The sequence below is a fragment of a genome, unplaced genomic scaffold (genome assembly GCF_019419815.1).
Source record: "Pyrus x bretschneideri cultivar Hongxiangsu unplaced genomic scaffold, Pyrus_bretschneideri_v1 Contig265, whole genome shotgun sequence".
Lineage (NCBI taxonomy): Eukaryota > Viridiplantae > Streptophyta > Magnoliopsida > Rosales > Rosaceae > Pyrus > Pyrus x bretschneideri.
This window is the reverse complement of record NW_025999574.1, coordinates 1164401-1187276: the sequence shown is the minus strand read 5'-3', so window position 1 is coordinate 1187276 and position 22876 is coordinate 1164401. Positions and strand designations below refer to the sequence as shown.

The window sequence follows — 22876 nt, the reverse complement described above, 5'->3', positions numbered from 1 at the left end:
GAAAAAAGTTAAGGCATCAAACGTATAACACACCAACAAAGTGTGTGTATCTAAATATTAGTACCTAGTTGAAAAAAACCTAATCATAGTATCTAGTTGAACGCATCTAAATCATAGTATTTAATCGAATGTATCTACGTTATAGTACCTAATCAAATTTATCTAAATTATCGTACGTACCTAATCGAATGTATATAACTTATCGTACCTAATCGAATACAAATGCAATAGATCAAACCCAACTCCAAACTCAACAATTCATACACTAATAAAATGATCAAAACCTAATAATAAAATCAACCATACTAAATAACAAAAAAAAAAAAAACCTAATATAATAAGAAATATCACAAGCGCAATGCCACAAAAAAAGTTACTGAAGTTGAACCCATTCTCTTCGTTGCAAATCGTTGGAATCCACCTAGTAACACAAGCCATATGCCATTCAAAACCAACGGAAAGAAAATAGAGAGAGACCTAGTGCAAATGATGAGAAAAAAGGGGAAAATCGTAATTAGCAAATGTATGTGAAGAAATCAGCCAATATATGGATGGTTGCCTCATCTCTTTTTCAATTGCAGAAGCCTAATCTCTTTTTCTAAGGAGAAGCTTAATCTGTCACTCAGTACTACGGTATGGTGGTATTTCTCTTCACTTGGAAGTGAGAGGTCTTAAGTTCGAATATCGTGAATGATGAATTCGATACAAAATTAGGCTATCCATTGTGTGGCTTAACCGAATTCTCTCTCGATATACTAAAAAAAAAAGAAGAAGCCTAATCTCTAATTCATTTGATGTTGCATCTTTAAATGCTCATTTCAAATTTTAAAAAAAAAAAAAATCATTCAATTGTGAAACCATTCAAAAGCAATACTTCGGGGTAATATAGGATAAAACATAGTCAAATTACATAAAAGAAATTAAATATGACGTGTAATAAAAATGATGATTTGGACACGAGTCAAAGAACTAAAATTAGTTTTTAATCATTCTTACATTATTTATCTAAAAGTAATCATTTTTAAGGACTAAAATCTAGTTTTCTTAAAAATTTATATGTCGGTCAAAAACATGTGGTTGCAAAATTTGATGTAACTTTCTTAGAATTATGATTTTTGAGGAATGACCAGTCCTCAGATCGAAGGATTTATTTGTTAATCAATTAAATTTTATCTTGGTCGATCTGAAAATTTTCCTTTTTCTTTTTCAGATGAAAATTAATAACTATTTTTTCTGGAAAATAAAATAAAATAAAATTCCTTACTTTTTTTCATCATTCATCTCTTTTAGTGGTAGACAATGTTCTGCCCTAATTAATTAGGAGGAGAAAAAAAAATAAACAAGATGTTTGGAACTAAAATAAGTTTGGCCCAATGATTTTATTTCACTCAAGTACCAATGGCTATTTAATTTTAACAGAAGAGAACAGTAATCGAGGCCCAGGATTTGAAAGTACTACACGCATTGCGTTGTAGGCGACAAACACCCTTCAAGCTATACATTTAACCCAATCGGATTTTACTGAGGAAAAGCTACGTTTCGATGGCATTCTTGTAGTTTTTGAGGAGATGAAAGCTCAAGTTGCAATGTAAGTTCTTATCTTATGTCATTAATCACATCAACAACTGGGAGCATAAAGAATTATTTTGAGAGTAAAAAGCTTAAACTAGGAGAAATGTATGTTCTATATAAAATAGCATAAACAAAGAAGAAAACGACACTCAATTTACAACTTAAAAAGATTTTAAAGCTCTGCAACCTACTTTCTTTCCAATTCCTTTTGTAATCTTTGTACTTGTATTCATGTTTAAGGCGTTGCTACATTGCATGCAGTATCGATTTCTTTTAAGAAAAATTCTTTTCAAATCACTTCATCAACCTGTACGAACTTGTCGACTAGCAAGAAAGTTTGCCCAAATGGGTCCAAACATGTCTGTGTATCTCTTGTATTTTGCATCTCTTTCAAGTTATTACTTTGTAGTTGGATATTTTCTAAGCATCTAACATTATTTCCCTTCTATTCTTTCATTTTCATAGTCTTCGATGCATTTATGTAAACATATCCATGTGAGAATTGCAAACTGAATTCAACTAAGAGCCAATCAATTTGTGTCTTTCAAGTAATTTGATTCATAACTTAAAAATCACATTATGTGCTTTTCAAGTAATTTGATTCATAACAACTGATAGCTCAACATTAATCTTGCATAATATTCTAGAGCTGATCTTAATTCCTTCTTTGTCTTAAGATGGTTTTTTTTTTTTTCCAAAGAAACATATGGTTGGAGGAGAAGTCTTTGCTCAACCTTGGAATTTTGTGAAAAGAGCTTCCTTTTTCTACATCCATCCCCCACAAAGATGGCAGACAAAGTGGTTGTGGAAAATTTATAAGTCGGTCAGCAGAAAAGTTGTTGTAAGGCATGCAGACAGTAATAGTTGAGCAACATGAATGGGCAAAGAAAACCCAAACCACAAGAAATGAGAGAAAAAGGAACATGACACGTTCTCGTGTTTCACCTTGTTTGCAAATTGCAAGGCGCACCCAGATTTTCTTTACATAGCGGCTCGTAATGCGAGAGACGCTTAGTAACATGAGACATACAACTCAAAGGTATTAATTTTATTTCATAATAATTTCATTTCATTTCATTCATCGTAATATATTTTGTTGTAAACTAATTTTTGTTATACAATACATTTCGATATACTTTGTCTTCTTCATTTAGGCACATTAAATTAATTATAATACATTTCGGTGCATATATTTAGGTACACATATTTCGGTACATACATTTTGATACAAACATTTAGGTACACTGGTTCAATATAATACATTTCAGTACATATATTTTGGTACATACATTTCGATGCATTTATTTCGGTACACACATTTAAGTACATTAATTTAATATAATAATTTTGGTGCATACATTTCAGTACTAGCATTTAGGTACATTAATTGAGTCTTTTCAAATTTGAAGAATGTTAAATAAAATTAATAAATTAAAAAAAAGAACTTTGGTCAAAAAATAAATTAAAATGTGTTTATTAATAAATTTAATGGGAGAAATTGAATAAAATACACATTAATTATTTTGAATTAAGGTCATATCAAGGGACTATAATCAATATGTAATATAAAACCAGATTTATTTTAAATTTTAATATTCTTCAAGGATTAAAGTTAGAAAACCCCTTAAAAAACTATTAAAAAACTTACTACAAGTATAGCCATATAAGTGAGATTAAATTTTTACTGTTAGATTCTTTGATCTAACTTACGTTTTTAGTATTACATTTTTCATTTTATTATTTATTGATTTAAAAAATATTTTTTTTCACGGGAATCGGGTCGTGTCATATTATTCGTTAATATTAACAGGTCAGATCATATTACTGTTCATTTTAACGCATGACACTTTAGATATTCAGTATGTCACAAAAAGGACACGAACACAAAAAATACAATACAAATGCCCTACACTTTATTGGTTTTAAAATTTCCCCTTAAACTATTAATCCACTTTATTGGTTATAAAACGTTAGGTCATTTTTCTACATCCAGACCTACAAAGTCGTTATGGAAAAAATTTTGTCGGTCAAAATCATGTCGTTGCAAAAATTCTACTTTGTTGGTTTTATGAAATACATGTCCTTTTTGAGGAATGAGCAGTCCTCAGATCCAAGGATTTATTTGTTTATCAATTAAATTTTATATTGGTCGATTTGAAAATTTTTCTTTTTTTATAGATGAAAATTAATAACTATTTTTCCTTGAAAATAAAATAAAATTCATCACTTTTTTCATCATTCATCTCTTTTAGTGGTAGACAATGTTCTGCCCTAATTAATTAGGAGGTGAAAAAAAAATAAACAAGATGTTTGGAACTAAAATAAGTTTGGCCCAATGATTTTATTTCACTCAAGTACCAATGCCTATTTAATTTCAACAGAAGAGAACAGTAACTGAGGCCAAGGATTTGAAAGTACTACACACGTTACGTTGTGGGCAGCAAACACCCTTCAAGCTATACATTTAACCCAATCGGATTTTACTGAGGAAAAGCTACTTTTCAATGGCATTTTTGTAGTTTTGAGGAGATGAAAGCTCAAGTTGCAATGTAAGTTCTTATTTTCTGTCATTAATCACATCAACAACTGGGAGCATAAAGAATTATTTTGAGAGTAAAAAGCTTAAAACTAGAAGAAAATGACACTCAACTCACAACTCAAAAAGATTTTAAAGCTCTGCAGCTTACTTTCTTTCCAATTCCTTTTGTAATCTTTGTACTTGTATTCATGTTTAAGGCGTTACTACATTGCATGCAGTATCGATTTCTTTTAAGAAATTTTTTTTTCAAATCACTTCATCAACCTGTACGAACTTGCTCGACTAGCAAGAAAGTTTACCCAAATGGGTCCAAACATGTCTGTGTATCTCTTGTATTTTGCATCTCTTTCAAGTTATTACTTTGTAGGTGGATATTTTCTAAGTATTTAACATTATTTCCCTTCTATTCTTTCATTTTCATAGTGTTCGATGCGTTTATGTAAACATATCCATGTGAGAATTGCAAACTGAATTGAACTAAGAGCCAATCAGTTTATGCCATTCAAGTAATTCGATTCATAACTTAAAAATCACGTTATATGCTTTTCAAGTAATTTGATTCATAACAATTGACAGCTCAACATTAGTCTTGCATAATATTCTAAAGCTGATCTTATTTCTGTTTTTGTCTTAAGATTTTTTTTTTCCCAAAGAAACATATAATTGGAGGAGAAGTCTTTTCTCAACCTTGGAATTTTATGAAAAGAGCTTCCTTTTTCTACATCCATCCCCCACAAAGACGATAGACAAAGTCGTTATGGAAAATTTATCGGTCAACAGAAATAGGACAAAAGTCACATGGTTGTAATCAGGCATGTAGATGGTAATAATTGTTTTGCAATTCAAAGGGCAAAGAAACCCAAACCACAAGAAATGAGAGAAAAAGAAACATGACAAGTTCTTGTGTTTCACCATGTTTGCAAATTGCAAGCGCATCCAGACTTAGTAACCTGAGAAATACAACTTTGAGAAGGTTTTCTGAAATAAACATTGTGCAATGAATGAGTATAAGTCATTTAGAAGACAAATTATGTATCAGAGTAAACAGAGTTTACTCTCATTGGTCAAGGAAGAAGACTATATCCATCAAGACAATCCACCACTTGCATATACAATTATATATCTCACGATGAATAATATTCTATAGGCCTTATTTCTTTTTTTTTCTTTTTTTTTTTAACCGGTGAAAAGTATAATTGGAGGAGATTTTGCTCAACCTGTGAAATTTATGAAAAGAGCTTGATTCTTCTACATCTAGCCCCATAATGACGGTAGACAAAGTCCTTGTGGAAACATTTATAAGTCAGTCAAGAGATATACGACAAAAATGATGTCCCATCCCCAATATAATTCCAACTTCATCCCAAAAGAAAAGTCACAAGAGTTCTAGGAAAAAATAAAAAATATTCATGAGACTTATGGCTAGTTTCGGGTTGATGTGTTGTGAAAAAAAAAAAAGCGTTCAGCCTTAATTCTGTTAATGGTTTACATTATTGGTTGACAGAGAATCAAAGCAAATTTACCGATGAATTGCAATTTCAAAAAGAAAATCTGAAGAATAAAAAAACGAAATACAACAAGAAGAATGAGCATTTGTAAATTTAGATTTATAGTTTATGGGATTATGGTGACAATCAATGAGCATTTGTAAATTTTTTTTTTGAAGTTTTAACGAAAAACCCACGATATTGATCACTTTAACGAAAAATCACGTTTTTATACTAAAAAATGAAACCTAAAACTATTCAATTTACCCTTTATTTTGTTTTTATCGTTAAAACTCAAAATTTTTAAACTTTTTTCTTTAATTTTCTTTTTTTTTTCCTTCTATATTTTCATGCTTCTACATTAATTAAAAAAATTACTCCAACAACGACCACATAAGTGAGTAAAATCCTTACTGTTGGATTCTTTTATCTCACTTACATTTTTAGTATTACACTAGAAATATAGCTCGCGCGTTACTGCGGGATTAGAAACCGTATGATAAAAATATGTTTCGAAGCTATAAGAGATTGTTAAAGAAGGTTAATGTTATTTACACTGAAAGATATTTGAGCTTTTTGAAAGAATTTTTACATGAGCAGAAATTGGGTGAATGAAGCTCTTGAAATTCTTTAAACCATTATGAATAGCATGACCTGTGAGTGATTGATAGTGTAACAAAAATTAGTAAAAGAGTGAAAGAATATTATACATGAAACTATATTATTGGAACCACTTAATGGAAAGTTGTAGAGCTATGGTATACTCAGCTATAGTTTCAAAACCAACGAAAGAATGCAAGACATAATATATACACAGAAAAGAAAAAACTACTAAGTTTGAAAGATACGAACGATTGAGCATGCAGAAAACGTGGAGAGCGATTGAGAAAAGGGAGCACCAAATTAACTGTTTTTCCTTTCCTTCCCTTCCCTTGCTGCATAAACGGTAGAGTAGCTCTAGTTTTTCAGTTTTTTTCACGCCATTCTTCATGCCAAGCCAAAATCAACAACTAAATTATAACATGCATGTTAATAATACCATGAAAAATTCCACTTCAATATACATGCATATTATTTTCTTAGTTCATATATGAATTGGATATTATCTCTTCCAAAACCACCAACCAAAATCACTTCTCAAAGAGATTATAAATAGAAGAGAGTGGAAGCTTACCCAAAGCCAATTTTGCGAAGTAGTGTTGTGCTACTCTCCGTTTTCTTATTTTTGACCCAACAAACAATATCTGCATTTAAATGTATAATGTTTTTTTTTTTTTTTTTAATAAAAAAAATGTCAGCAAGCCCATATCAATTCCAGAACATTTTAAAAACCGAAATTAGGCATAATCAAAGATGGACCATTTCATCAGCATATGCGAAGGGTCTCAAAACATACCAAGAAAAGGGTAGGCAACAAAAAGAAATTAAACGCAGAAACTCAACAAAATAAACAATTTAGAGTTTAAGCATCTAAGGTACAATCTTAAAGATAAGAACTTACAGAGATTATCAGGCAATTTCAGTTTTTTGAATTTGGGATTAAATGATTCAAATAAGCACTTGAAAGAGTGATTGATAACAAAAATCTGAAGTCAACACAACATGCAGTCATCTACAGAGCTCAAATACACAATCACTAAACATAGTCCACCACTAATCCATACACATATTTGGTTAAAGGAACAAAGCGAGTTTAACCTGTTGTGCCACCACAGCATCTTGAGGATCATCCGTGAGGAGCAGAAAGCAAAGTTCGTACAAAAAGAAGTGCTGTTTTCAATGTTAGGGTGCCTTCCAACATATGAGATACATACACCAAAAAAACATTACTAGTGATCCCTATGCATATTGTTTCTCTGAGTATTCCAATTCAGCAGTCCTAGAATCTTACACAGTGGCACCTGGCTGTTTCTCTTACTCTATGAACTGTTTTTTCTTTAAAGCACACTCTGCTGATAAATAGATTATTCACAAAAATTATGAAACACAATTATACATTGAGTGCTAATAATTTTCATAAATTGGCTAGTTACATTTCCTCACAACTTGAGTGATGTCTAAAATAAATGATCGATGAGGTTATAGTTTATAAGTTTCACATTTACATTTATCCACAATTTAAGTGGTATATTTAAACTCCAAACGATGCATAGGTTATCAAGCAGTTACATCATCATTTTAAAAATTCACATCCAATAAGAGTATAAATACACCTAATTGGTAATATCTTGAGAGAGAGATACCTGGCAATGGGTCGACTTGCAATGAACTAAAGAACTCGACTTTTTCTTATGATTACATCACCACCTTCAAGAAATACATTAAACAGTAAAATCAGGAGCGACAACACAAAAGAAAACCCCAAGTAAAGTTCTCATTAGCAGTGAAATTATTAGTATTGCACTAAAAGATTTAGAGATAAGGAGATAATGATTTAAACAATATTATCTCAATAATCGTTCGGATAAAGAGATTATGTTACTTGTCCAAAACTACCAATCAGGACCACGGATCAAAACTAACTGTCAAAACCTTTCATAATAGTAAATTATTGTTCTTTCTTAAGATTCCAAATACTTGGATACACAATCCTTTTATAGTTTATATGGATACTTGACCCTCATCAGTCTTATATACTCCCTTCGTGGCCATGAGACTTTTTTATGAGAGCATTAGACAGAAGGGCATGCTTTGAGTATTTAAAATTTTTCAATATCTCAGTTTTCTTTAAACCTCATGATATGCCGATAATAGTATAAAGATGAATGAACAAAAAAAAAGAAAAAAGAAAGGGTTAAAACCAAAGGAGAACTGAAATAGAGAAACAAAGAAAGAAAACCATAAATGGAACCCAAACACAAAGAGAGTGAGAGAGTTAAACCCAAAAGCTTAACACAATCTCATTTGCATACCATTTGACCATATTAAGAAAAATATGAAATTTGCACCCCCATTTGACCATATTAAGGATAGAGGGCACTCACATCGTTGTAGTAGTACCCTTCTTTGTTATGCTTTTCCTCAAAACTGCCATAAAAAAACCCAAAAAGCATAAAAATTTAGAAGCAGAAAAGAAAAGGTTTGAAATTGCCATTGGAAATGCAGAATGTACAGATGGAAACCAAATTGAATTATTATGCCCTCTCTCCTCCTCTCTCCTCCTTCAATCCATATACTGGTAGTTACTGTCAATCTATTTAACTTATTCCCAACTTCATCAAAACAACCAAGAAGCATAAAATAGCAAGGTTAATTCTCACTTTCTTTAATCAAAATGAATTCTACTTCTTCCCATCTATTTGCACATCCCTTCAACACTCTCAATTGATATTAAAACAGAAAACAAATTGTTGCAAGAAAGAAGCGAGAGGAAACATCGAGAAGGGAAGCCGAACAGTGAACAACCTGTGTAATTTTGTGAAGATTGGCAAAGAGATCCTATAGAGATGGGAGAAAATGACACTGAAATAGGAATCCCAATCCAAATATCATCCCAGAAACAAAACCTCCCCCTTTCCAACTGTGAAAGGAAGATTACAAAAGATCATGGAAAGGACCTGAGCTTGTCTTTCCATGGGTATCCCCATGACCCCCTAATAAACTCGAATAAGTCACGTCATGCAACATGTATTTACTCCATAGTCCATACAACAAAATTCCACATAGAACTAGTTCCCAAGAGTAGTGAAGTAATTATCAATGTTATTTAGTCACACATTTTCATATATACTAAAGCAATATTACCCTCACCAGTCATTTTCAAGTCAATCCATACCAGTGGCATTTTGTACTCTTCGGTATCTCTGTAATTTGCTAACTCTGCTTCTCATTTACCAGCGACATGTTATCAGAGTCATTGACTTTTTTCTTGCTATTGCCTACCTCAAAAGATGCATAATCAGAACAAAGATACTCATATTTTTCAATCCGCATACAGGGATTATCAACAAATATTCACCTAAGTAAATCATTTATTATGGTTATTAGTTATTATATATGCCCAATGCCTAGTCTATCATGAATGTGGCTTACATTTCGAGAAAAAATAGGCTAAGAAATAAGTTTTTTTTTTTTTGTTTATAAATAAAAATTTATACTTCAGCTTCATCAAAATTGCAGGATCCATTCAAACAGTACGAACTTTTTTAGAGAAATATTAAGAAAAATAACCTAAAATGGTAGTTTAGATTCAGTTGAGTTGTAAATGTTAGTATACAGCATCCAAATATATTGGAAAGATAAAAATAAATAGTAATCAACGAAATTTTCCTAGTAGAACTTAGCCCTGGAAATTGTGGAAACCAGCTCAATTTACAGGAATCAAACAGAGGATAAGAGAAAATTGGTCCGAGAAAATACCATGGTTACGGATGAGCTGACGACGACAAAAGGGAGAGACAGCGGCGAAGGGCTGGAGTCTCATCGTCTGCTGTATGGAGTAAACCCTAAAACACTAATGTGCAATTTGTATTAGGTTTTTGGATAGAACCAGAAAATCAGCCCTACACCCATCCCTCCCTCACTCTTTGTCTGTCTCCAATCGCTTAATCCTACACCTTTTTGGACAACCATACTTCTCCCTCTCTGTTTCTGTCTCTCTCATTTCAAAGTCAGATTCTTTATCAAATTCAACAACTGGATTTTGACAAAAAAAAAAAAAAAAAAAACTGGATAATTCACACAGAATGAAAAAAACCCACTCACATCGAGACGGAGATATTTCGGAAGCAGCGCAAAATAGTCCTGGAGAAGATCAAAGCTGTTCTGCATTAACAAAATTGAAAAAAAAAATCAAAACTTTAAATTACAACTAAATTTATTCATTTCTTAATTGAAATCCAGAAAAAAAAAATGCAAAAGTTAAGCAACGCAGAGAAAACCCAGATCCCACCCCAAATTTGTACTCGAAGCCCTTTTACAATTCACGCAACCATGAATCAGAGAAGAAGCAGAGGATTGAGTATGGGGGAGGAGAGACTGCAAGAGAGAGAAAGAGAAGAGAGAGAGGGTGTGTGTGTTTGAGCGCGGTGGTGCTGTCAATAAACAGTAACCGAGAGTTTGGGTTTGGAAATTGTTATTAACGCATTAAAGAAAAATACAATTGTGAAAGAGCGTAGAATAAGATTTTTAACGGGCTAATAACAATTCCCTTAGGTTTTAGTATATATAAATTTTTCATTTTATTATTTATTAGGTTTAAATTTTTTTTTAACCGGTACCAAGTCAAGTCATATTACCTGTTTATTTTAATATACAACCCATTAAATATCATGTATGTCACGAAAACGACACGAACACAAAAATACATAACAAATGCCCTCCTCTTTATTGGCTTTAAAAAATTTCCCTAAAACGATTAATCCAGTTTAAAATTGCAGCCCCTCTCCCCACCCCACAAAAAAAAAAAAAAAATGTTCACATTTAAACCCAAATCAAACATTAATCCATTTCCATATCCCAAATCGAATTGCCAGAAAGCAAAAAAATATATATATATTAATAAATATTAAATATATCTTTAAAATCGAATTCCCGCCTCCTTCGGTGAGAAGTTCCCTATCCTTTTTAAAAATGCCGGATCGGTCTGCCTCAAGTGTACAAAGTGGAGCCTTATTTTATTTATAAGTAAAGTCTTGATCTAAATATGGGCTAAGATATCAAATGATAGTTTTTTAACATGTGGATGAGAGGAATAAGTAACTTATTAAGAGAGATGTGAGAAGCATGTTGTACTGTAATCTAACGTTGTGGTGTGTGAAATTTCGCAAAAGAAGCATGTTCTACTATACTATTGTACTAACCATTTGCGTTCATTACAGCACCTTCGCCCTACATACGTAAGCTTATCGAGGTTTGGAACCCTTTTTCTATTCGAATGAAAAAATTCAGGCACCTACCAAATTGGTAAGGCAGACGTATCAATCCAACCTGTACTATTCTCATTAAAAAATTTACAAGTGCTAACTGCAATGGGACTCCTGCGGGCAATGAGAAACTTAAAAAATAAAGGAAAATTAGTGAAAATGGTTTGAAAACTTTGAGTTTTAATGATAAGAACAAAATAAATGGTAAAGTAAATAGTATCAGGATTGACTTTTTAGTGCAAAAATGTGGTTTTTCTAAGTCCAGCCAGGGATGGGGCATATAACAAGAACCGCCTCTAATATTCATTGGGGTCTTAAACAAACTACTACATTGTTGGAATCCATAACAATTGCTGGAGTTTTCTTTGGGATAAACTCTAGCAATTTAAGAACTAAAGCATGCTATGTGCCTCAACTCAAAGTGACAAATAAATTTTTTTTTTTTTGCAATGGGTTATGTTTTCGACAGGGAACAATCTAAAAATTAAAGCAGGTTATGTGTTTATGCATTCTAAGAAGTAGCAAGAGTACGTAGATGTACGATATTGGTTTGAAATGCAACGCGCTTTCTATAAGCTGGCCATTGATCATGCTCATTTTGTTCGCGAGTGAAGTGGATTTGAGGAGTTGGGTACCATGCATTGGACTCATATTCTGCGCTATGCCCTATTTTGATTTAAGTTAGAAGTTTATAACTGTTATAAGTTGGTTGAAAGAAGCCTACATTTGCTAAATTTTTTTGTTATTAGGAAAATTATTTTATCAATTGGAAGCCAGCCATTCCAGAGTTATTATTCTCATGATATCGAGCTTTGGTTACAAATTGTTCACTCATTTATTTGTCAGAAGTAATGAACTATCGAAGACCTTTTCAGCGTTGGATTTTCTGTATCAAGCTAAACTATACACACAATATTTTGTTGATTTTAACGGAGTGAGATTTTCAGTGCTAAATTTCCTTTAAAAAAAAATCTCGAGCCAAGAAGACCAGAAAGTAGTTCTTTGGCCTTTCGTTGAGTTCAACGGAGAGAGATTTTCGAGAGAGAGAGTCTCTTTTTCAATACCTTAAACTCTCCTACACAATACCTCCTATTTGTGTGCAGCCATATTGACTTCCAATTAGACCTGGCATTCGTGTCGTGTTTCTCGTGTTCGTGTCATAACCGATAGCTTAACGGGACGTGTCGTGTAATACCTGCTAAAGTAAACGGGTAATATGACCCGACCCGAAATCAACCCGTTAATATTATCAGGTAATATGACCCGACCCGTTACCCGTTAAGAAAATTATATTTTAAATCAATAAAAATGAAAAGAAAAACATAATTTGACCCAAAAAAATGTAAAACATAATACTAAATTAGTATATACATACTAAATTTCGGAGTTGACCCCTTAATGAAAGTTGTAAAGCTTTTCATTACGAGTGATTACATTTTTCACACTTATTATTATTAATTTTTCACTCAAATAAATAACATTGTTCATGAGATTTGGAGGGTTTTAAAAATCTACACTTATTTATATTTTCATCAAGTATAACATAAGATTTTATGGTATCCACTAGTGTAAATATTTTAAATTGAATATCGAATTCATTCATTATATTCATATAGGGTCGATGAGTGTAACTGTAAAAAATCATCAAAATCGGAGTTAAAATAACCGTTAAATTGTAATTTTTCGTTTATAACCGTCGAAAAGTTTTGTTTCATTACTTGATCTCTGAACGTTTGTTTTTTTGCAATTTTTGGCGTATGCGATCTCGAAGCATATATAAACAAGTTTGACGGTTGAATCGTTGAAATTAGTTTCGTAGGATGCGTATCCCATCAAAACGATAGATTCACTAACACTTAAGAGTTTATTTATACTTTCATCAAGTATAACATAAAATTTTGTGGTATCCACTAGTGTAAATATTTTAAATTGAAGATCGAATTCATTCATTGTATTCATTTAGGGTCAAGGAGTGTAGCTGTAAAAAATCATCAAAATCGGAGTTACAATAACCGTTAAATCGTGATTTTTCGTTTATAACCATCGAAAAGTTTTGTCTCATTACTTGATCTCTGAATGTTTGTTTTTTGCAATTTTTGGCATATGCGATCTCGAAGCATATATAAACAAGTTTGATGGTTGGATTGTTGAAATTAGTTTCGTAGGATGCGTATCACATCAAAACGATAAATTCACTAACACTTGAGAGTTTATTTATACTTTCATCAAGTATAATATAGGATTTTGTGGTATCCACTAGTGTAAATATTTTAAATTGAAGATCGAATTCATTCATTGTATTTGTTTAGGGTCAAGAAGTGTAGCTGTAAAAAAACATCAAAATCGGAGTTAAAATAACCGTTAAATCGTGATTTTTCATGTATAACCGTCGAAAAGTTTTGTCTTATTACTTGATCTCTGAATGTTTTTTTTTTTTTTTCAATTTTTGGCGTATGCGATCTTGAAGCATATATAAACAAGTTTGATGGTTGGATTGTTGAAATTAGTTTCGTAGGATGCTAATCCCATCAAAACGATAGATTCACTAACACTTAAGAGTTTATTTATACTTTTATTAAGTATAATATAAGATTTTGTGGTATCCACTAGTGTAAATATTTTAAATTGAAGATCGAATTCATTCATTGTATGCATTTAGGGTCAATGAGTGTAGCTGTAAAAAATCATCAAAATCGGAGTTATAATAACCGTTAAATCATGATTTTTCGTTTATAACCGTCGAAAAGTTTTGTTTCATTACTTGATCTCTGAATGTTTGTTTTTTACAATTTTTGGCGTATGCGATCTTGAAGCATATATAAACAAGTTTGACGGTTGGATCGTTGAAATTAGTTTCGTAGGATGCGTATCACATCAAAACTATAGATTCACTAACACTTAAGAGTTTGTTTATACTTTCATCAAGTATAACATAAGATTTTGTGGTATCCACTAGTGTAAATATTTTAAATTGAAGATCGAATTCATTCATTGTATTTGTTTAGGGTCAAGAAGTGTAGCTGTAAAAAAACATCAAAATCGGAGTTAAAATAACCGTTAAATCATAATTTTTCGTTTATAACCGTAAAAAAGTTTTGTCTTATTACTTGATCTCTGAATGTTTGTTTTTTGCAATTTTTGGCGTATGCGATCTTGAAGCATATATAAACAAGTTTGACGGTTGGATTATTGAAATTAGTTTCGTAGGATGCGTATCCCATCAAAACGATAGATTCACTAACACTTAAGAGTTTATTTATACTTTCATCAAGTATAACATAAGATTTTGTGGTATCCACTAGTGTAGATATTTTAAATTGAAGATCGAATTCATTCATTGTATTCATTTAAGGTCAAGGAGTGTAGCTGTAAAAAATCATCAAAATCAGAGTTATAATAATCGTTAAATCATGATTTTTCGTTTATAATCGTCGAAAAGTTTTGTCTCATTACTTAATCTCTGAATGTTTGTTTTTTGCAATTTTTGGCGTATGCGATCTCGAAGCATATATGAACAAGTTTGACGGTTGGATCGTTAAAATTAGTTTCGTAGGATGCGTATCACATCAAAATGATAGATTCACTAACACTTAAGAGTTTATTTATACTTTCATCAAGTATAACATAAGATTGTGGTATCCACTAGTGTAAATATTTTAAATAGAAGATCGAATTCATTCATTGTATTTGTTTAGGGTCAAGGAGGGTAGCTGTAAAAAATCATCAAAATCGGAGTTAAAATAACCGTTAAATCGTAATTTTTCGTTTATAACCGTCGAAAAGTTTTGTCTTATTACTTGATCTCTGAATGTTTGTTTTTTGCAATTTTTGGCGTATGCGATCTTGAAGCATATATAAACAAGTTTGATGGTTGGATCGTTGAAATTAGTTTCTAAGATGCGTATCCCATCAAAACGATAGATTCACTAACACTTACGAGTTTATTTATACTTTCATCAAGTATAACATAAGATTTTGTGGTATCCACTAGTGTAAATATTTTAAATTGAAGATTGAATTCATTCATTGTATTTATATAAGGTCAAGGAGTGTAGTTGTAAAAAATCATCAAAATCAAAGTTAAAATAACCGTTAAATCATGATTTTTCATTTATAACCGTCGAAAAGTTTTGTCTCGTTACTTGATCTCTGAATGTTTGTTTTTTGCAATTTTTGGTGTATGCGATCTCGAAACATGTATAAACAAGTTTGACGGTTGGATCATTGAAATTAGTTTCATAGGATGCGTATCCCATCAAAACGATACATTAACTAACACTTAAGAGTTTATTTATACTTTCATTAAGTATAACAAAAGATTGTGGTATCCAGTAGTGTAAATATTTTAAATTGAAGATCGAATTCATTAATTGTATTCATATAAGGTCAAGGAGTGTAGATGTAAAAAATCATCAAAATCGGAGTTAAAATAATCGTTAAATTGTGATTTTTCGTTTATAACTGTTGAAAAGTTTTGTCTCATTACTTCATCTCTGAATGTTTGTATTTTGCAATTTTTGGAGTATTCGATCTTGAAGCATGTATAAACAAGTTTGACGGTTGGATTGTTGAAATTAGTTTTGTAGGATATGTATCTCGTCAAAACGATAAATTCACTAACACTTAGAGTTTATTCATACTTTCATCATTTTGATGGGATACGCATTGATGTTATACTTAATGAAAGTATAAATAAACTTTAAGCATTAGTGAATCTTATCGTTTTGATGACTTGGAATAAATATATTAATTATTTATATATTTTAAGTGTTAATTAGACTATGTTTCAATTAGTATGTGATGATATTTAATAATAAAATTACATTTATGTTTTTGATTACGTATTTTATTTTTATTCAAGTTAAAATGTTATAAGAGATAAAAAAAAAAAAAAAAAGCTGGTTATTTTTTTTCTTTGGGTTAAACATTAGGCGGGAAATAGATGGATATAGGTTGCAAAATTTCCCAAACATTAGGTGGGAAATGGATGAAACTCTTGAAATATTAGGCGGGAAATTAATTATTATAATTTTTTTATGTTTTTGGTATTTTTAAATTACTTGATATTTTTATTTTTAATGTGTTTTATGATTTTTAATCTCAATCTTTGCCTATAATATACTATAAAAATAAATAAATAAATAAAACTTAAATTTTAAAATTTATATAGAATAATAATTAATAAACAATATATACATATTCATTATATCTATTGCATTTTATAGTAAGTTTTTTTTAGTAGTTTAAAAAATTAAAATCATCAAAATAGCATTTTTCTTATCGTGTCGAAACAGGTTACCCGCGTCTCATTCTCGTGTAAACCTGTTAAGGACCCGTTATTAACGAGTTATTATCGTGTGATCCGATAATGACCCGATTAGTTATCGTGTTGACCCGAAACCCGTTATTTTCGTGTCGTTTACGTGTCGTGTTAATGAGTCGTGTAATAAATTGTCTGGTCTACTTCCAAGCCAAAAAAGCAAAATACTAACGTGGCCTTCACAAAGCCACAAAAATCACCACAAAACATTACGCAAAAGGACGTTTGATGAAGACGTCAGCTCCTCTTCTGCAATACGAGATTAATTTCTTTTTCTTCAACAATATTTCTAATGAAGTAGTTCTTCTGTTTAAGGTGCTTAGTAGCAAATAAACACATATAATATGCTACTAAGATCTTTAAAAATGAGCATTCGAAATATCAAAAGCTTATGGTGGTGGCAAAAATAAATTATTTTTCACATTTTGACTGTTTGCAGCATTCATGGGATCAAACGAGCGTGCGTTTGACACCTTGAGGGACTTAAGCAAATAAACACATATAATATGCTACTATGACCTTAAGAATGAGTACTCAATTGACTCAAAGTTTTTTGGGTGATAAAAGTACATAGTTCTTTACTTTGGAGTGTATTTAGACTGTTTATGTCATTCATGAGATCAAACGAGCGTGCGTTTGACACTCTTTGGAACGTAAGCAAATAAACACATAATATGTTACTAGGGCCTTAAGATCAAAAGCTTAATAGTTGTCAAAAGAACACAGTTTTTTCTTTTGGAGTGTATTTTGACTGTTTTCGACATTCATGGGATCAAACGAGCGTGTATTTGGTACTTTTTGGAACTTGAGTAAAAAACACATAATTTGCTGCTAAAACAATAACAATGAGTACTCAAAAAGATTATTAGGTGTCAAATGTACACAATTTTTTACTTTGGAGTGTATTTGGACGTCTGCAATGAAGTGATTATTTAGTGGTAGATAGTGTTCTTCAATGTAGCACCATGATGGACGGCCTGGCAATGGGTCACATAAGTGTCTCACTTTTTCTCAGTGTATCTCCTTCAATGGTAGACAGTGTTCTTCACTAAGGGAAGAAAAATGAAGGAGAAGGCATTAATCACTGGGACTACCGACTGGAACTATGAAGGCGAATTTTGTTAACACAAAATACGAGTTCATCGTTTATCCCGAAGGGAGAGTTTGAGATTTTTCCAAGTCCAGCCAGGGATCGGGCATAGAACAAGAACCACCTCTAATATTCAATGGGGTCTTAAACTAACTAAAACATTGTTGGAATCCCTAACAATTGCTGGTGTTTTCTTTGGAATCAATAACCATTTAATAATTAAAGCATGTTCTGTGCCTCGACTAAACGTGACACATAAAAAGTTTTCCTGCAATGGGTTCTGTTTTCGCTGGGGTAACAAAATAAGAATTAAAGCAAGTTATGTGTATATGCATCATAAGAACTAGTAAGAGTACGTAGATGTAGCAACACAACACACCTTGTATATGTTGACCATGGATGTAAAAGGGAAGTCTCATCATCCCAGCTAGGCAAATCAACCGTTGACTTTTACATAATCTTTAATTGTTAATTTGTATATATAGCTGCTGCTAATTACCAGTTTTCATTTATTACTTTTCATGTAAAGTCACTCCTGGACTAGTATATCATCTTGTATTATTCCTTGTAAAAAAATTAATGAAAGCTACTCAGCCAGACTCAAAACATTATAGGATCATGCTCATTTTGTTCACGAGTCAAGTGGATTTGAGGAGTGGGCACCATGTATTGGACTCATCCTTTGTGCTGGCTAGTACCTACTATGGGTGGACCACTGTTGCAAATTGGTCGCTGCCACCGACGCTCTTGGCCTTGAGTTTCATCCAGTTTTTTGTTCTCATTGATGTTTCTTTGTTTTTTCCTTCGCGGATTTAGGTCTCGTCTCCTTGCTTGTTTTCTTTTATCATTGCTTTTCATTATTGAATAATTTCGGAGATAGGGGACCGCGGGTGGTGTTCATTCTTTTGGGGAAATTAACACTTTTTAATTATTATGAGCGGAAAAGAGTTAGCATACTTTGTAGTTGGTGATATTGGTTCTTTCTAGAGAGTAAAGTCATTATTACATTCCCAATTATTCTGTTATTGGGACAATTTTTTTTTTTTTTTTATCAGTTGGATGTAACCAGCCATTCTTGATCAGTTATTGTTCTTAGGAAGAATTGTAGATCTCATATTTTTTTTCGAATTCATATGTTATGAGTGCAAAACTGACACACCAGATGAAAGTAGTGTTAATCCAAACAACAGAAAAATTCAAAATATCCACTTACACGATATGGCAGTAGCAAATTACCTTTTAACCCGTAAATTACTAATTTTCCAATCTTACTATTGTGTTAACGAACCGACCTGTTTTTCTTCAAACCAGATCCTGTAAGGCACATTCGTTATCAGTCCCAAGTCATTTGCCAATCCGTTCACCTTTGTCCGTGGTCCCGTTAGTGGAATAATAAAATCTTGATCTCCGCTGTACAAAACATTTAAGATCATCGAGTGACTATTGCGAAAATTAAACTAATCGAAATCAGTCCAATTTGGCTCCAAGTTTTATGCTCGTAGGTGTACGAAATCGTTCAGTAGTAAACACTTTATATCGTCCCGCATAAACCAATCTAATTCTAATCGCCAAACTCAATTCAATTTGCAACTTGGTTGCAACAAATGTTCAACCTCATTGATATTCAAATTCCCCCAACTCATGTAACATCTATGACGTCTAAATTATTATGTATATCTCAATATGAAACCATTCATGGCATCTGGATTAGTTGAATATAATAAAACTCACTACGATCAGTGAGAATTTATATAAAGACTACACACTTCCTAGAGTAAGTTGATTTGGAAGGCTGATGTTCCATCTCTCTAATTTAGCTTCAATTTAAATCCCTCTTCTCTGAAAGATGGGAGAGAAAGCTCTTCTCTTTTTAGTGCAAATAAGGGAATAAAAGCTACTCTTGATTGGCTTAAGCAGTCAGGTGCTCGAATGGTCCTACAAAATAAAGTGAATGGCTGCTTGCAATGTTTGCAAAAAGGATATGCACAAAACTTGAAGCTGCAATCTTCTGAAGTTCTTGGTTAAAATTGCCAAACGTGCCTGATTTAGCTAGCCTCTTGAAGAAGCTGTTAGGGACACATGTTTTCTTTAAGATTGGAATTCAACAAGGAAAATCTTACAATTTTATAAAGCAAATCTTACAATTTTGTACTGGAAAAATGAAAACCAAGGAAAAGATAAAAAACTATGCCACAAAATAGTTAATAACGTTCAACGATTGCAGCATAGAGCTTCTTCACAATGTTATTCTGGAACTGAGAAAATGCATTGCTCCACGGCACATTGGACATCAATGAACCAAGAACAATACAAAACCCGAATGCAAATCCGAGCCCCAAGCTCAGATAGAACCCACCATCTTCAAGTAAATGACCTTCTTCGCGCTTCTCATCACCTACCGGTGGCATGGCCTCATTTGTACTGCAGCGCTCCAGCAATGGAGGTCCGCAAAGTTTATTCCCAGCATAACTGGACAGATCAAAGCTTTGAAGCTGAACGCTTTTTGCAATCTGCCCTATCAGATTGCTATAGGACAAATTCAGGTAATCGAGAAATGTCAAATTAGAGACGCTTAGAGAAATTTCGCCAGAAAGTTGGTTCACGGACAAATCAAGCGACTCTAATGTTCCCATATCACCGATTTTGCAAGGGATTCTTCCGGTCAAAAGATTATTAGATAAATTCAACATTTCTAAGCTAATGAGGCTGGTCAGCTCTTTAGGGATTTCTCCAGATAACATGTTGCTGGAAAGGTGCAAACTAGCTACCAAACGAAGCATTGTTTTATATTTCACTTCTCTGCCTTTGGTCACCAACACTGCATTCTCTATGTATGTCTCCTCCAAAGTACCAAAAATTTCAGTCCCAACACTGATGAATACAATTCCGGTATCTCCTCCTCTTGAAAAGGTGGTGGCCATGTATTTCCATGCGACTTAAAATATGAAACACGGATAAAGGTAACTTAAGAAAACAAGAGTTGATGACAATGGCTCTCAACTATAATCAAATTATTCAATGAGCCAAACAACCACAGCAGCCCAGACAACCAACCAGATGTGATTAGGTGACCAGAAAGATATGCTGAATGACCGTAAAGATGCTTTTATTAGTGAATTGAATGACATTTTACAAGCGCACTACCACTACAAAGTTCTATCTTTGACATTGTTTCAGTTCCTAATTCATGAAACATTCTTGAAGTGGATTCTGTGGAGACACTTAATTGGGGTTTGTTTATGTCAATCTTGGATTTACTGCTTCATGTACATATTTGATAGTGTTAAATTATTTAAGGCACCAGCGCTCCAAAAACATTTTTCAGTTTCAAAACAAATTGAAATATCACAAAAACTGACTCAACAAATATTTTAACTCCAAGTTGCGTCAGGTTATTGATGCCCGAAAGAATTGAAATTAGACATGCAGCATAGCAAATCATCTGAAAAAATATAACAAAGAGAATAATGACAAATGATATCCCTCAAGAAGAAGGGTTAAGCAAACATACCTTCTGTACACGTGCAAGCAAACGCGTAAGAATGCTTTTCAAACTCCTCACAAGTTCAAGGTTTTTGGTGCTAACATTTCTAGCCAGTTCATCTAAAACAGGGTAGGCTTCTCGCTCAAGGTCTGCCACACTAAAATTCAAGTATGTGCAGACGACTTCTAATGCAATCTTCGGAACCTGAAACTCAAATGGGAGATCACACTGCACACCTTCAACGACTTCGGGAACAGGTAACCATTGCCTTCCGGTTGAAACATTCATTCCACTACCTTGTTCATCTAGTGGACTTGCTTCTTCTATCCTGGATTGCCTTTTCTGAGGAAGTTGTTGCCTTAGCTGATCCGCAAATGGAAGAACCTCCTGCCGAAGAGGATCAAGCAACAAAACCTCTTCCGCTGTAACTATAGCCTTTATAAACTCTAAATTAACCACCATGGCCTTCTCCCTAGCTGCAATTGAAATGAGAAAACATATTTCCATTGGTCATCATGGTCTGCTATGGCTACACAATTAAAAAACCAGCAAATAAGGTAACCCTAACCCTAATGAGAATTCACATAGAGGATAAAAAAGGGGGGGAGGAGGAGGAGGAGTACCAAGGATGCTGGAGGAATGGGAGAAGACAGGGCCGAGAATCCTCAAGTCCCGGGCGGGAATGGCAGCGCGTCGAATAATAGCATTCTTGTCACACTCGACGAGCTCTGATCCGCCAAAGCGGTCAAACCGCATCCAAAGACTGGCTCCTCCGGCCTTCTTCTTCCCCTTCACGCCACCGCCGCCAGCAACAACCGCGTTCAGATTATTATTATTGTTGTTGGTATTGGTATTGTTGATATGGACATTGGAGGGCGGAGGAGATCGAAACGGCTGCGGCGGCGAGGGAAAAGGGGAAGGGGGAGGGCCAATGAACTTCTTGGGGCGGCGCCGGATGCTGCTGCTGCACTTGAAAGAGAAGGGACCCTTACCCATTTTTGCTTCTCTTTCTCTTCCCGTTCCGTGTGTGTATTTAAGCGAGTCATGGATCTTTCTCTTCCCCCTCTTCCCTCCTGCTCCAACTCGGACTCGGACTCGGACTCCGCCTCCTCATCATCCCCAGCCGCTTGCTTCTTTCACGTTCTCTCTCTCTCAACTCCCGAACACACTTTATATAGTTTTTAGGGAGTTTTAACGAAAACTCCATGTTACTGTTTATTTTAACAAAAGTCATATTTTTATATTAAAAAGTCAATCCTGGTACTATTTACTTTACATTTTATTTTGTCCTTATCATCAAAGTTTTCAAGTCCTTTTCATTAATTTTTCTTAATTTTTAATTGTTTTTCTACATAATAAGGAACGCGGGAATTTTATTGGCACCGAATGCCAAAAAGACCTTTTGTGTGCCTAGGTGGTTAATTCAATTGAGATTTTGAAGAATTGTAATTCTTTTAATGAATATATGAGTATTTAATCAAAATTTTAAGTGATTATCTGAGATTCAAGGTGTATTCAAT

At 33.0% G+C, this 22876-nt stretch overlaps 2 protein-coding genes across 2 annotated transcripts in view; both read right to left on the bottom strand.

The window, feature by feature from the left end:
* The window catches only part of LOC103937614 (magnesium transporter MRS2-4-like), a 30923-nt gene extending 8398 nt beyond the window's left edge, over nucleotides 1-22525 (bottom strand). The window contains exon 1 of the mRNA XM_048587382.1: nucleotides 22463-22525. The gene's annotated coding sequence lies outside the window, so the exon portion shown is untranslated. The remainder of the gene's footprint in view (nucleotides 1-22462) is intronic.
* LOC103938095 (magnesium transporter MRS2-4-like) lies at nucleotides 19973-22485 on the bottom strand. The gene is made up of 3 exons (XM_048587383.1): nucleotides 21980-22485; nucleotides 21384-21832; nucleotides 19973-20807 (listed from the first exon to the last, which is right to left on the bottom strand). Exons 1-3 carry the CDS (start codon nucleotides 22350-22352, stop codon nucleotides 20700-20702), a joined length of 930 nt encoding a protein of 309 aa, XP_048443340.1. The 5' UTR covers nucleotides 22353-22485; the 3' UTR covers nucleotides 19973-20699.
* Nucleotides 22526-22876: the final 351 nt, after the last annotated feature.

Excerpts from the sequence above, each read along its gene's own strand:
- LOC103938095 (XM_048587383.1), bottom strand. The coding sequence starts at position 22,352 with ATGGGTAAGGGTCCCTTCTCTTTCAAGTGCAGCAGCAGCATCCGGCGC. Across the intron at positions 21,833-21,979 it reads CCATTCCTCCAGCATCCTTG|CTAGGGAGAAGGCCATGGTG; the intron begins GTACTCCTCCTC and ends TTTCAATTGCAG. Across the intron at positions 20,808-21,383 it reads TGCTTGCACGTGTACAGAAG|TCGCATGGAAATACATGGCC; the intron begins GTATGTTTGCTT and ends TCATATTTTAAG.